This window comes from Oncorhynchus clarkii, chromosome 23 (genome assembly GCF_045791955.1).
Source record: "Oncorhynchus clarkii lewisi isolate Uvic-CL-2024 chromosome 23, UVic_Ocla_1.0, whole genome shotgun sequence".
In the NCBI taxonomy this organism is placed as follows: Eukaryota; Metazoa; Chordata; class Actinopteri; order Salmoniformes; family Salmonidae; genus Oncorhynchus; species Oncorhynchus clarkii.
In genome coordinates this window covers 60,334,798-60,351,019 of record NC_092169.1, presented here as the reverse complement: position 1 = coordinate 60,351,019, position 16,222 = coordinate 60,334,798, and the positions used below count along the sequence as shown (strand labels likewise).

General features: G+C 47.4%; 1 protein-coding gene across 1 annotated transcript in view; it reads right to left on the bottom strand.

Annotated features, from left to right (window-relative positions):
- Positions 1 to 3,276: 3,276 nt before the first annotated feature.
- The window catches only part of LOC139381329 (rho GTPase-activating protein SYDE2-like), a 35,054-nt gene continuing 22,108 nt past the window's right edge, over positions 3,277 to 16,222 (bottom strand). Inside the window, exons 7-11 of the mRNA XM_071124779.1 lie at positions 15,661 to 15,890; positions 15,065 to 15,191; positions 10,075 to 10,277; positions 6,001 to 6,274; positions 3,277 to 3,827 (exon numbers count right to left, since the gene is read on the bottom strand). Coding sequence (XP_070980880.1) covers positions 3,349 to 3,827; positions 6,001 to 6,274; positions 10,075 to 10,277; positions 15,065 to 15,191; positions 15,661 to 15,890 — 1,313 coding nt within the window. The 3' untranslated portion in view covers positions 3,277 to 3,348. The remainder of the gene's footprint in view (positions 3,828 to 6,000; positions 6,275 to 10,074; positions 10,278 to 15,064; positions 15,192 to 15,660; positions 15,891 to 16,222) is intronic.

Here is a 16,222-nt window from a genome sequence, read left to right as displayed (position 1 = left end):
ACACTGTGCTTTATTGTTTTTGGTTTGATAACACTGTATGACATACGATACTGCCCGGTTGTAACAAGAATAGTGTGTTTTAACACATGGGTTACGATATGCATAGGACATCAACAACATGTAAGTGCTTATTGTAGATGTGCAATACCATGTATTACTGTTTATACAATAAACAGCACAAATACTAAAAACAAAACAGGAAGTTGTAAAATTTTTTGGGGAGCCAACTTCCTCTGTAATATGGCTGTTGCATTCCTTCCGTGGCTTCAATAAAATTACAACTTATAAAAAATATGATTGTACCGACGCAGAAATATCACAATAACATGGCTGTTTACAGCAACGATGCATAGCAGAGTAACCAGCAAATTATTACAAAATAATACAAAACATAACACGTTATTACAAAATAATACAAGTATTACGATATTGGTACTTAGTACAGAAGTGCAAGACAGTTTTATGAGTCGTTGGTGTCTTGTAATTCAGCTGAAAGACAGTTTTATGAGTCGTTGGTGTCTTGTAATTCAGCTGAAAGGCAGTTTTATGAGTCGTTGGTGTGTGTGTCTTGTAATTCAGCTGAAAGGCAGTTTTATGAGTCGTTGGTGTCTTGTAATTCAGCTGAAAGACAGTTTTATGAGTCGTTGGTGTCTTGTAATTCAGCTGAAAGGCAGTTTTATGAGTCGTTGGTGTCTTGTAATTCAGCTGAAAGACAGTTTTATGAGTCGTTGGTGTCTTGTAATTCAGCTGAAAGGCAGTTTTATGAGTCGTTGGTGTCTTGTAATTCAGCTGAAAGTCAGTTTTATGAGTCGTTGGTGTCTTGTAATTCAGCTGAAAGGCAGTTTTATGAGTCGTTGGTGTCTTGTAATTCAGCTGAAAGACAGTTTGTAATGAGTCGTTGGTGTCTTGTAATTCAGCTGAAAGACAGTTTTATGAGTCGTTGGTGTCTTGTAATTCAGCTGAAAGGCAGTTTTACGAGTCGTTGGTGTCTTGTAATTCAGCTGAAAGACAGTTATATGAGTCGTTGGTGTCTTGTAATTCAGCTGAAAGGCAGTTTTATGAGTCGTTGGTGTCTTGTAATTCAGCTGAAAGGCAGTTTTATGAGTCGTTGGTGTGTGTGTCTTGTAATTCAGCTGAAAGGCAGTTTTATGAGTCGTTGGTGTGTGTGTCTTGTAATTCAGCTGAAAGGCAGTTTTATGAGTCGTTGGTGTGTTGTAATTCAGCTGAAAGGCAGTTTTATGAGTCGTTGGTGTCTTGTAATTCAGCTGAAAGGCAGTTTTATGAGTCGTTGGTGTCTTGTAATTCAGCTGAAAGACAGTTTTATGAGTCGTTGGTGTGTGTGTGTGTGTGTCTTGTAATTCAGCTTAAAGGCTTGTGCTCGTGTCTAAATCCAACTCAGTTCATTAATTCACAATCAGGTCTCAAGATCAACCTGGAATCTGATTAACAGACATATTAATACTTGAACTAAGATATATTTTTTGACATGTCATCAAATTTAATTGAATATACAGTGCCGGTCGAAAGTTTAGACACACCTACTCATTCAAGGGTTCTAGAACACCTACTCATTCAAGGGTTCTAGAACACCTACTCATTCAAGGGTTCTAGAACACCTACTCATTCAAGGGTTCTAGAACACCTACTCATTCAAGGGTTCTAGAACACCTACTCATTCAAGGGTTTTTCTTTATTGGGGTTTTTCTTTATTTAGAAGAGACTTGCTTGAGACAAAAAACCATTGGACCGTTGGATAGGAGTCCTAATTTGAGATTTTTGGTTCCAACCGTGTTTGTGAAACGCAGAGTAGGTGAAGATGTGTGGTGATGGAGGAGGAGGTGGTGGAGTGCTGCATCAGATGACCTGGCCTCCACAATCACCCGACCTCAACCCAATTGAGATGGTTTGGGATGAGTTGGACCGCGGAGTGAAGGAAAAGCAGCCAACAAGTGATCAGCATGTGTGGGAACTCCTCCAAGACGGTTGGAAAAGCATTCCAGGTGAAGCTAGTTGAGAGAATGCCAAGAGTTTACAAAGCTGTCATCAAGAGTGTACAAACTTTGAAGAATCTCAAATATAAAAAATAGTTTGATTTGTTTAACACTATTTTGGTTACTACATGATTCCATATGTGTTATTTCATAGTTGTGATGTCTTCACTATTATTCTACAATGTAGAAAATAGTAAAAATAAAGAAAAACCCTTGAATGAGTAGGTGTGTCCAACCTTTTGACCGGTCCTGTACATTTTCAATGCATTATTTTTATCCAACATTATTAAAGATCTCTCCTTCACCCTTCACTGGAATTTAGAGAATAAATAATTGGAATTACATCAACAAATCCTTCTAAAAAATAGACCTTAAATGGACTTCTATGGGAGAAATAAATAAATACACATGACTGATAACATAACAGAGTCTGACAGGCGTTGCAGCCTTACATGGCATTAGAATCTAGGATTTTACAAACAATGAATTGTCAAGAACTTCACTGGTCCATGTCTCTACAAATAAGGTGTCCTTGTGTGATCAAAGATGATAATGTTGTCACTTGTTTGTAGAAGAACCAGCATTCGGAATGAGGAAACACCAGAAATGAAGCTTTTTAAACACATTGGAACAGTTCAATTCAACATTACTGAAGCAAATACCACATTGCTTGTCGTCTTTCTTTGGTCATTTCCTAATTAAGAATTTCCTGACCTTCAATAATACTATCCGTCTCTCTCCTCCTCCCTTCCTCTCCTCTCTCCTCTCCTCTTCTCCCCTCCCCCTCTTCTCCTCTCCTCTCCTCCTCTCCCCTCCTCCCTTCCTCTCCTCCTCTCCCCTCCCCTCCTCCCTTCCTCTCCTCCTCTCTCCTCCCCTCCTCTCCCCTCCTCTTCTCTTCTCCCCTCCCCCTCTTCTCCTCTCCTCCTCTCCCCTCCCCTCCTCCCTTCCTCTCCTCTCCTCTTCTCAGAGACAGATGTTTATCTGTCTTGGACAGCTCCTCTCCTCCTCCCCTCTCCTCCTCTCCCCTCCTCCTCCCTTCCTCTCCTCTCCTCTCCCCTCCTCCCTCCTCTCCTCCTCTCCCCTCAGAGACAGATGTTTCCTCTCCTTTGGACAGCTCTCTTCTCCTCTCCTCCTCCTCCCTTCCTCTCCTCCTCCTCCTCTCTCCTCCCCTCTCCCTTCCCTCCCCTCTTCTCCTCCCCTCTCCTCCTCTCCCCTCCTCTCCTCTCCTCCCTCTCCCTCTCCCTCTCAGAGACAGATGTTAATCTGTTTGGACAGCTCTCTCCTCTCCTCTCTCCTCTCCTCTCCTCCCTCCTCTCCTCCTCTCTCCTCTCCACTCCTCCTCTCCTCCCTCTCCCTCTCAGAGACAGATGTTTATCTGTTTGGACAGCTCTCTCTCCAGGTCTGATATCAGCGTATCAAAGTCTTTGAGACTCAGTCTGCAGGTAAACGGGGCGTCAAAGTCCAGAACTAAGTCGTCTACGTACTGAGTCCACTCCACCTTCTTCACCTCCCTCTCTTCCTCCTCTTCCTCACTGTCGCTCCCTGCCACCTCGTCGTAGTCCGCATCGCCTCCGGACAGGAAGTCCCGCCCACACACGCTCCAGTCGCCAGCATACCGGTTACAGGGCGGGCTCTCCAGTCGGCCCCGTCCACGTCGCGACACCACGCCCACTTCGTCCCCCGGGAGGTCCAGAGGCAGCGACAGGCCACGCTGGCAGCGCCGCGGCAGAGGGTTCTGGGGCATGGGACTGGGAGGGGAAGGAGGCATGTCTGAACTGGAGGAGGGCTGGAGGAGGGTGGGAGAGTCGGGGTTGTCTGTCACTCTGTCTGTAGGAACTAAGGAGTGAAGAAGGAAAGAGAGGAAAGGTTTCAAAACCCAGAGATGATGAAATGTTCTAGACTCACTTCTGTTGCCAGCGGTTTAGACATTAATGGCTGTGTGTTGACTTATGTTGAGGGGACAGCAAATTCACACTGTTATACAAGGTGTACACTCACTACTTTACATTGTAGCAAAGTGTAATTTCTTCAGTGTTGTCACATGAAAAGATATACTCAAATATTTACAAAAAATGTGAGGGCTGTACTCACTTTTGTGATATACTGTATATATATATATATACTAAAGTATGTGGACGCCCCTTCAAATTATTGGATTCGGCTATTTCAGTCACACCCGTTGCTGACAGGTGTATAAAATCGAGCACACAGCCATGCAATCTCCATAGACAAACATCTCCATCATTTCAATTTTAATGAGAATGTTTTATTTTTTATTGAACCTTTATTTAACTTGTCAGTTAAGAACAAATTCTTATTTACAATGACGGCCATACGAAGCCCTATGTTCCAACATCTAGTGGAAAGCCTTCCCAGAGTTTGGCCAAACTCTAACCCGGACGACGCTGGGCCAATTGGGTGCCGCCCTATGGGGACTCCCAATCACAGCAGGTTGTGATACAGCCTGGAATCAAACCAGGGTCTGTAGTGACACCTCTTGCACTGAGATGCAGTGCCTTAGACCGCTGTGCCACTCGGGAGGCCCCAAGAGTCAGGGTGCCACTTTTCCAACAAGTCAGTTGGTCAAATTTCTGAGCTGCCCTGGTCAACTGTAAGTGCTGTTATTGTGAAGTGGAAACGTCTAGGAGCAACAACGGCTCAGCAGCGAAGTGGTAGGCCACATAAGCTCACGGAACGGGACCGCCGGGTGCTGTAGTGTGTAGCATGTAAAAAATTATCTGTCCTCGGTTGCAACACTCACTACCGAGTTCCAAACTGATTCCCGCAGCAATGTTCCAACATCTAGTGGAAAGCCTTCCCAGAAGAGTGGAGGCTGTTATAGCAGCAATGTTCCAACATCTAGTGGAAAGCCTTCCCAGAAGAGTGGAGGCTGTTATAGCAGCAATGTTCCAACATCTAGTGGAAAGCCTTCCCAGAAGAGTGGAGGCTGTTATAGCAGCAATGTTCCAACATCTAGTGGAAAGCCTTCCCAGAAGAGTGGAGGCTGTTATAGCAGCAATGTTCCAACATCTAGTGGAAAGCCTTCCCAGAAGACTGGAGGCTGTTATAGCAGCAATGTTCCAACATCTAGTGGAAAGCCTTCCCAGAAGAGTGGAGGCTGTTATAGCAGTAATGTTCCAACATCTAGTGGAAAACCTTCCCAGAAGAGTGGAGGCTGTTATAGCAGCAATGTTCCAACATCTAGTGAAAAGCCTTCCCAGAAGAGTGGAGGCTGTTATAGCAGCAATGTTCCTACATCTAGTGGAAAACCTTCCCAGAAGAGTGGAGGCTGTTATAGCAGCAATGTTCCAACATCTAGTGGAAAACCTTCCCAGAAGAGTGGAGGCTGTTATAGCAGCAATGTTCCAACATCTAGAGAAAGCCTTCCCAGAAGAGTGGAGGCTGTTATAGCAGCAATGTTCCAACATCTAGTGGAAAACCTTCCCAGAAAAGTGGAGGCTGTTATAGCAGCAATGTTCCAACATCTAGTGGAAAACCTTCCCAGAAGAGTGGAGGCTGTTATAGCAGCAATGTTCCAACATCTAGTGGAAATCCACAACAGGTTTTAATCCATTTTATATTAAATAAACTAGCTTTAAAAAAAAAATTTGTACTCTTCTTTCTTTGTCATTATGGGGTATTGTGATGTCATTATGGGGTATTGTGATGTCATTATGGGGTATTGTGATGTCATTATGGGGTATTGTGATGTCATTATGGGGTATTGTGATGTCATTATGGGGTATTGTGATGTCATTATGGGGTATTGTGTGTAGATTGACGAGGGGGAAAAAAACAATTTAATAGATTTTAGAATAAGGCTGTAACGTAACAACATGTGGGAAAAAGTCAAGGGGTCTGAATACTTTCCAAAGGCCCTGAATAGTACAGTATCGCTAGGAAACGGGAAGACTGGTTGAAACGACGTAACAAAGATATTTCTCTGGTTGTAGTGAGGTCATATCGGACCTTGGGAATGTCGGCCCACTCTGTCCCAACAGACACTTACTGGGCCAGAGCTGCAACAGGTAATGCAAGGCCTCAATGTGTCTCTTGAAGTCCACAGCACTGGCGATCTCCTCGCTGTGAGAAAAACTCCGTCCGCCCCTTCCACAGCTCCCCCCGCGCCCGCCCTGTCCTGGTGAAGTGGGTCTCCAGGACTCCTGGGTGGGGGTCAGGAGCACCGGGCCGAAACACACAGCCAGGTTCTGACAGTTCATTCGGTTACAGTCACTGTAGGAGGCAACAAGGCTCAGATGGTCCAGGAGCAGCGAGAGGGTGGCCTGGGGAGAGGAGAGAGAGAAGAGGGTTAGACAGGGAGGACTGGAGGAGGGACAGGGAGGACTGGAGAGAGGGGAGAGAGAAGAGGGTTAGACAGGGAGGACTGGAGAGAAAGAGAAGAGGGTTAGACAGGGAGGACTGGAGAGAAAGAGAAGAGGGTTAGACAGGGAGGACTGGAGAGAGGGGAGAGAGAAGAGGGTTAGACAGGGAGGACTGGAGAGAGAGAGAAGAGGGTTAGACAGGGAGGACTGGAGAGAAAGAGAAGAGGGTTAGACAGGGAGGACTGGAGAGAGGGGAGAGAGAAGAGGGTTAGACAGGGAGGACTGGAGAGAGGGGAGAGAGAAGAGGGTTAGACAGGGAGGACTGGAGAGAGGGGAGAGAGAAGAGGGTTAGACAGGGAGGACTGGAGAGAGAGAGAAGAGGGTTAGACAGGGAGGACTTCTCTCTACCTACCTAACCCTACCTAACCCTACCGAACCCTACCTAACCCTACCTAACCCTACCTAACCCTACCTTACCCTACCAAACACACTGTGAACCCTACCTAACCCTCTGTGAACCCTTCCTAGCCCTACCTAACACACTGTGAACCCTACCTAACCCTACCTAACTCTACCTAACCCTACCCAACCCTACCTAACCCTACCTAACCCTATCTAACCCTACCTAACCCTACCTAACCCTATCTAACCCTACCTAACCCTACCTAACACACTGTGAACCCTACCAAACACACTGTGAACCCTACCTAACCCTACCTAACACACTGTGAACCCTACCTAACCCTACCTATCCCTATCTAACCCACTGTGAACCCTACCAAACACACTGTGAACCCTACCTAACCCTATCTAACCCTACCTAACCCTATCTAACCCACTGTGAACCCTACCTGACCCTACCTAACCCCATCTAACCCTATCTAACCCTATCTAACCGCCTGTGAACTCTATCTAACCCTATCTAACCCTACCTAACCCTACCTAACCCTATCTAACCCTATCTAAGCCTACCTAACCCTTTCTAACCCTATCTAACCCTACCTAACCCTACCTAACCCTCTATAACCCTACCTAACCCTGCCTAACCCACTGTGAACCCTATTTAACCCTACCTAACCCTACCTAAACCTACCTAACCCTATCTAACCCTACCTAACCATATCTAACCCTACCTAACCCTATCTAACCCTCTGTGAACCCTACCAAACACACTGTGAACCCTACCGAACTCTACCTAACTCTACCTAACACACTGTGAACCCTACCTAACCCTTTATAACCCTATCTAACCCTATCTAACACACTGTGAACCCTACCTAACCCTACCTAACCCTATCTAACCCTACCTAACCCTATCTAACACACTGTGAACCCTACCTAACCCTATCTAACCCTATCTAACCCTACCTAACCCTATCTAACCCTACCTAACCCTATCTAACCCTACCTAACCCTATCTAACCCTACCTAACCCTATCTAACACACTGTGAACCCTACCTAACCCTATCTAACCCTATCTAACCCTACCTAACCCTATCTAACCCTACCTAACCCTATCTAACCTTACCTAACCCTATCTAACCCTACCTAACCCTACCTAACCCTCTGAACCAAGGATTGATCACCACAAACCACAAAAGTGGAGACAAATTTGACCCCAATAACTACCGTGGGATATGCGTCAACAGTAACCTTGGGAAAATCCTCTGCATTATCATTAACAGCAGACTCGTACATTTCCTCAGTGAAAACAATGTACTGAGCAAATGTCAAATATTCACCCTCCAAAAATTACCGTACGTCAGACCACGTATTCACCCTGCACAAATTACCATACGTCAGACCACGTATTCACCCTGCACAAATTACCATACGTCAGACCACGTATTCACCCTGCACAAATTACCATACGTCAGACCACGTATTCACCCTGCACAAATTACCATACGTCAGACCACGTATTCACCCTGCACAAATTACCGTACAACAGACCATGTATTCACCCTGCACACCCTAATTGACAAACAAACCAAAACAAAGGCAAAGTCTTTTCATGTTTTGTTGATTTAAAAAAAGCTTTCGACTCAATTTGGCATGAGGGTCTGCTATACAAATTGATGGAAATTGGTATTGGGGGAAAAACATACGACATTATAAAATCCATGTACACAACAAGTGTGCGGTAAAAATTGGCAAACAACACAAACATTTAATCCCACAGGTCCGTGGGGTGAGACAGGGATGCAGCTTAAGCTCCACCCTCTTCAATATATATATTGGCAAGGCACTACAACAGTCTGCAGCACCCGGCCTCAACCTACTAGGATCTGAAGTCAAATGTCTACTGTTTGCTGATGATCTGCTCCTTCTGTCACCAACCAAGGAGGGCCTACAGCAGCACCTAGATCTTCTGCACAGATTCTGTCAGACCTGGGCCCTGACAGTAAATCTGAGTAAGACCAAAATAATGGTGTTCCAAAAAAGGCCCAGTCGCCAGGATCACAAATACAAATTCCATCTAGACACTGTTGCCCTTGAGCACATTAACTATACATACCTCGGCCTAAACATCAGCGCCACAGGTAACTTCCACAAAGCTGTGAACAATCTGAGAGACAAGGCATGAAGGGCCTTCTATGCCATCAAAAGGAACATATAATCTAACTTACCAACTAGGATCTGGCTGAAAATACTTGAATCAGTCATAGAGCCCATTGCCCTTTATGGTTGTGAGGTCTGGGGTCCGCTCACCAACCAAGAATTCACAAAATGGAACAAACACCAAATTGAGATTCTGCATGCAGAATTCTGCAAAAATATCCTCTGTGTACAACGTAGAACACCAAATAATGCATGCAGAGCAGAATTAGGCCGATACCTGCTAATTATCAAAATCCAGAAAAGAGCCGTTAAATTCTACAACCACCTAAAAGGAAGTGATTCCCAAACCTTCCTTAACAAAGCCATCACCTACAGAGAGATGAACCTGGAGAAGAGTCCACTAAGCAAGCTGGTCCTGGGGCTCTGTTCACAAACACAAACACACCCACAGAGCCTCAGGACAGCAAAAACAATTAGACCCAAACAAATCATGAGAAAACAAAAAGATAATTACTTGACACATTGGAAAGAATTAATTAAAAAAACAGAGCAAACTAGAATGCTATTTGGCCCTAAACAGAGAGTACACAGCGGCAGAATACCTGACCACTGTGACGGACCCAAACTTAAGGAATTTGAGAGAGAGATACAGAGAGACAGACAGAGAGAGAGACAGACTGACTGACAGAGAGACAGACAGAGAGACAGACAGACAGAGAGACAGAGAGAGAGACAGACTGACTGACAGAGAGACAGAGAGAGAGAGAGACAGACTGACTGACAGAGAGACAGACAGAGAGACAGACAGACAGAGAGACAGAGAGAGAGAGAGACAGACTGACTGACAGAGAGACAGACAGAGAGACAGACAGACAGAGAGACAGAGAGAGAGACAGACTGACTGACAGAGAGACAGAGAGAGAGAGACACAGAGAGAGACAGACTGACTGACAGAGAGACATGTACCCACCCTCTCTGGTTCAGGCAGAGAGATACAGAGAGAGACACAGAGAGAGACAGACAGAGAGCGACCCAGAGACAAACAGAGAGAGATACTGAGAGAGACATGTACCCACCCTCTCTGGTTCAGGCAGAGAGATGCAGAAAGAGAGGCAGAGAGACAGACAGAGAGAGAGACCCAGAGACAAACAGAGAGAGATACTGAGAGAGACAGACAGAGAGAGAGACATGTACCCACCCTCTCTGGTTCAGGCAGACATTGCAGTAGGGCCACGGTGCTCTGAGAGCGCTGTACGTCTCCCTCGCTCCTGCCAGGAGAGGAGGTTCCAGGGGAGGAGCGAGAAGGAGGAGGTCTCAGAGACATGGCCTCCAAAACCACCTCGTACAAGGTCCTGGTGATAAGGGAGGACGGCAGCTCACGTAGGTAGTCCTTCAGAATGCCTGAACATAAACATCACAAGGAAGGAATGAAAACAAAAGGTTTAACTACGACCAAACCCCAAACCCTCCTACTGCTTCCTTTTTACTAGGATCAGTTACATTTGGTCAAATATATTTGTACAGCTTCATCTAAGGCAGGTATGTTTTATAAGTTGGTATGAGCCGTGTCGGGGGAAGCTACTCTGGAAATGGAGTTTACCAACCTACCAAATAACTTCACACTGGAAGAAGCTACGCTACACACACCCCTTTAAGACAAAATACAATTCACTGAGACTACATTTGACCTTTGAACAAGCAGTTCACTACATCCAAAACTACCTTGTGTAAAATGATCCGTACAGTATGTAAATACGACGTGTCATAGACTACACATGGCAAGAACAGATCCCTTCGGGGTCACAAAAAGTATTCAGACCCCCTTTGACTTTTTCCACATTTTGTTACATTACAGCCTTATTCTAAAATGGATTAAATTGTTTCCTCATCAATATACACATAATACACCATAATGAAAAAGCAAAAACAGGTTTTTAAATAAAAAAATGTGCAAATGTATTAAAAATAAAAACAGAAATACCTTATTTACATAAATATTCAGACCCTTTGCTATGAGACTCGAAATTGAGTTCAGCTGTATCCTGTTTCCATTGATCATCCTTGAGATGTTTCTACAACTTGATTGGAGTCCAACTGTGGTAAATTCTTTTGATTGGACATTATTTGGAAATGTACACACCTGTCTATTTATTTAAAAAAAAATATATATATATATACGTGGTTCTGTCCTGGAGCTGTTCTTGTCTCATTAACGTTCTGTATTAGGCCATGTTTCATGTTTTGTGTGGGGATCCTAAAAAAAGGCATCGAAAGGTTTCTCAGACCTCAGCGAAACAAGATTCTCTGGTCTGATGAAACCAAGATTGAACTCTTTGGCCTGAATGCCAAGCATCACGTCTGAAGGAAACCTGGCACCATCGCTACGGTGAAGCATGGTGGTGGCAGCATCTTGCTGTGGGAATGTTTTTTAGTGGCAGGGACTGGGAGACTAGTCAGGATCGAGGGAAAGATGAACGGAGCAAAGTACAGAGAGATCATTGATGAAAACCTGCTCCAGAGCACTCAGAACCTCAGACTGGGGAGAAGGGGACTGACCTGTGATGACGTTGATGCTGATAGAGACTGGTGTAGGGGGATAGGGGACTGACCTGTGATGACGTTGATGCTGATAGAGACTGGTGTAGGGGGACAGGGGACAGACCTGTGATGACGTTGATGCTGATAGAGACTGGTGTAGGGGGACAGGGGACTGACCTGTGATGACGTTGATGCTGATAGAGACTGGTGTAGGGGGACAGGGGACTGACCTGTGATGACGTTGATGCTGATAGAGACTGGTGTAGGGGGATAGGGGACTGACCTGTGATGACGTTGATGCTGATAGAGACTGGTGTAGGGGGATAGGGGACTGACCTGTGATGACGTTGATGCTGATAGAGACTGGTGTAGGGGGATAGGGGACAGACCTGTGATGACGTTGATGTCAGGATAGAGACTGGGGACAGGGGACTGACCTGTGATGACGTTGATGCTGATAGAGACTGGTGTAGGGGGACAGGGGACTGACCTGTGATGACGTTGATGCTGATAGAGACTGGTGTAGGGGGATAGGGGACTGACCTGTGATGACGTTGATGCTGATAGAGACTGGTGTAAGGGGATAGGGGACTGACCTGTGATGACGTTGATGCTGATAGAGACTGGTGTAGGGGGATAGGGGACTGACCTGTGATGACGTTGATGCTGATAGAGACTGGTGTAGGGGGACAGGGGACTGACCTGTGATGACGTTGATGCTGATAGAGACTGGTGTAGGGGGACAGGGGACTGACCTGTGATGACGTTGATGCTGATAGAGACTGGTGTAGGGGGATAGGGGACTGACCTGTGATGACGTTGATGCTGATAGAGACTGGTGTAGGGGGATAGGGGACTGTGATGTTGTTGATGTCAGGATAGAGACTGGTGTAGGGGGATAGGGGACTGACCTGTGATGACGTTGATGCTGATAGAGACTGGTGTAGGGGGACAGGGGACTGACCTGTGATGACGTTGATGCTGATAGAGACTGGTGTAGGGGGACAGGGTACTGACCTGTGATGACGTTGATGTCAGGATAGAGACTGGTGTAGGGGGATAGGGGACTGACCTGTGATGACGTTGATGTCAGGATAGAGACTGGTGTAGGGGGATAGGGGACTGACCTGTGATGACGTTGATGCTGATAGAGACTGGTGTAGGGGGACAGGGGACTGACCTGTGATGACGTTGATGCTGATAGAGACTGGTGTAGGGGGATAGGGGACTGACCTGTGATGACGTTGATGCTGATAGAGACTGGTGTAGGGGGATAGGGGACTGTGATGTTGTTGATGTCAGGATAGAGACTGGTGTAGGGGGACAGGGGACTGACCTGTGATGACGTTGATGCTGATAGAGACTGGTGTAGGGGGATAGGGGACTGACCTGTGATGACGTTGATGCTGATAGAGACCGGTGTAGGGGGATAGGGGACAGACCTGTGATGACGTTGATGCTGATAGAGACTGGTGTAGGGGGACAGGGGACTGACCTGTGATGACGTTGATGTCAGGATAGAGACTGGTGTAGGGGGACAGGGGACTGACCTGTGATGACGTTGATGCTGATAGAGACTGGTGTAGGGGGATAGGGGACTGACCTGTGATGACGTTGATGTCAGGATAGAGACTGGTGTAGGGGGATAGGGGACAGGGGACTGTGATGACGTTGATGCTGATAGAGACTGGTGTAGGGGGATAGGGGACTGACCTGTGATGACGTTGATGTCAGGATAGAGACTGGTGTAGGGGGATAGGGGACAGGGGACTGTGATGACGTTGATGTTGATAGAGACTGGTGTAGGGGGACAGGGGACTGACCTGTGATGACGTTGATGCTGATAGAGACTGGTGTAGGGGGATAGGGGACAGGGGACTGACCTGTGATGACGTTGATGTCAGGATAGAGACTGGTGTAGGGGGATAGGGGACTGACCTGTGATGACGTTGATGCTGATAGAGACTGGTGTAGGGGGATAGGGGACAGACCTGTGATGACGTTGATGCTGATAGAGACTGGTGTAGGGGGATAGGGGACTGTGATGACGTTGATGTCAGGATAGAGACTGGTGTAGGGGGATAGGGGACTGACCTGTGATGACGTTGATGTCAGGATAGAGACTGGTGTAGGGGGATAGGGGACTGTGATGACGTTGATGTCAGGATAGAGACTGGTGTAGGGGGATAGGGGACTGACCTGTGATGACGTTGATGCTGATAGAGACTGGTGTAGGGGGACAGGGGACTGACCTGTGATGACGTTGATGCTGATAGAGACTGGTGTAGGGGGACAGGGGACTGACCTGTGATGACGTTGATGTCAGGATAGAGACTGGTGTAGGGTGACAGGGGACTGACCTGTGATGACGTTGATGCTGATAGAGACTGGTGTAGGGGGACAGGGGACTGACCTGTGATGACGTTGATGCTGATAGAGACTGGTGTAGGGGGACAGGGGACTAACCTGTGATGACGTTGATGCTGATAGAGACTGGTGTAGGGGGACAGGGGACTGACCTGTGATGACGTTGATGCTGATAGAGACTGGTGTAGGGGGATAGGGGACTGACCTGTGATGACGTTGATGCTGATAGAGACTGGTGTAGGGGGATAGGGGACTGACCTGTGATGACGTTGATGCTGATAGAGACTGGTGTAGGGGGACAGGGGACTGACCTGTGATGACGTTGATGTCAGGATAGAGACCGGTGTAGGGGGATAGGGGACAGACCTGTGATGACGTTGATGTCAGAATAGAGACTGGTGTAGGGGGATAGGGGACAGACCTGTGATGACGTTGATGTCAGGATAGAGACTGGGGACAGGGGACTGACCTGTGATGACGTTGATGCTGATAGAGACTGGTGTAGGGGGACAGGGGACAGACCTGTGATGACGTTGATGTCAGGATAGAGACTGGTGTAGGGGGACAGGGGACTGTGATGACGTTGAGGTCAGGATAGAGACTGGGGACAGGGGACTGACCTGTGATGACGTTGATGTCAGAATAGAGACTGGTGTAGGGGGATAGGGGACTGACCTGTGATGACGTTGAGGTCAGAATAGAGACTGGTGTAGGGGGACAGGGGACAGACCTGTGATGACGTTGATGTCAGGATAGAGACCGGTGTAGGGGGATAGGGGACAGACCTGTGATGACGTTGATGTCAGAATAGAGACTGGTGTAGGGGGATAGGGGACTGACCTGTGATGACGTTGAGGTCAGAATAGAGACTGGTGTAGGGGGATAGGGGACAGACCTGTGATGACGTTGATGTCAGGATAGAGACTGGGGACAGGGGACTGACCTGTGATGACGTTGATGCTGATAGAGACTGGTGTAGGGGGACAGGGGACAGACCTGTGATGACGTTGATGTCAGGATAGAGACTGGTGTAGGGGGACAGGGGACTGTGATGACGTTGAGGTCAGGATAGAGACTGGGGACAGGGGACTGACCTGTGATGACGTTGAGGTCAGGATAGAGACTGGGGACAGGGGACTGTGATGACGTTGAGGTCAGGATAGAGACTGGGGACAGGGGACTGTGATGACGTTGAGGTCAGGATAGAGACTGGTGTAGGGGGACAGGGGACAGACCTGTGATGACGTTGAGGTCAGGATAGAGACTGGGGACAGGGGACTGACCTGTGATGACGTTGATGTCAGGATAAACCTCTTCATTCAGGCTGACAGCAGCACTGTCCCTCTCAAACGCGTCTCTCAGTTCCTTCTTCACTGCAGCTGAACCACACAGACGGTACAGACCCACCACCTGCAGACAGACAGACAGACAGACCAGAGTATTACCTACAGACAGGCAGGCAGGCAGACAGACAGACAGACCAGAGTATTACCTACAGACAGACAGACAGACAGACAGACAGACAGACAGACAGACCAGAGTATTACCTACAGACAGACAGACAGACCAGAGTATTACCTACAGACAGACAGACAGACCAGAGTATTACCTACAGACAGACAGACAGACCAGAGTATTACCTACAGACAGACAGACAGACAGACAGACAGACAGACAGACAGACAGACAGACAGACAGGCAGACAGGCAGGCAGGCAGGCAGACAGACAGACAGACAGACAGACAGACAGGTGAGGTTGTTGTCCTGTGTAGGAAACAGTGTAAATGAGGTGGGGGTTGTTGTCCTGTGTAGGAAACAGTGTAAATGAGGTGGGGGTTGTTGTCCTGTGTATGAAACAGTGTGCTGTAAATTAACTAACCCTCAGTCCTCTCTTCTGGATCTCAGCCACACTCTTCTGTATGAGCAGAGGAACGGGGGCAGCGGTGTTCTCCTTGTCCACCAGGTGGCGCAGCTCCACTCCAAACACCATGGGGGGGTTGAGGTGGCAGGGTCGGGGGTCTGGGGGCTCCCACTGCTCCAGCAGGGTCAGCTTCACGTACAGTAGACCCCTGGGCTCTAATCTAACGCATATCTGCTGAGACCGAGAGGCTGGGGAAGGAGAGGGACACAAGAGATAGCAGAAGGGGAAGGAGAGGAACACAAGAGATAGCAGAAGGGGAAGGAGAGGGACAGCAGAAGGGGAAGGAGAGGGACACAAGAGATAGCAGAAGGGGAAGGAGAGGGACACAAGAGATAGCAGAAGGGGAAGGAGAGGGACAGCAGGAGGGGAAGGAGAGGGACAGAAGAGATAGCAGAAGGGGAAGGAGAGGGACACAAGAGATAGCAGAAGGGGAAGGAGAGGGTCAGAAGAGATAGCAGAAGGGGAAGGAGAGGAACAGAAGAGATAGCAGAAGGGGAAGGAGAGGGACACAAGAGATAGC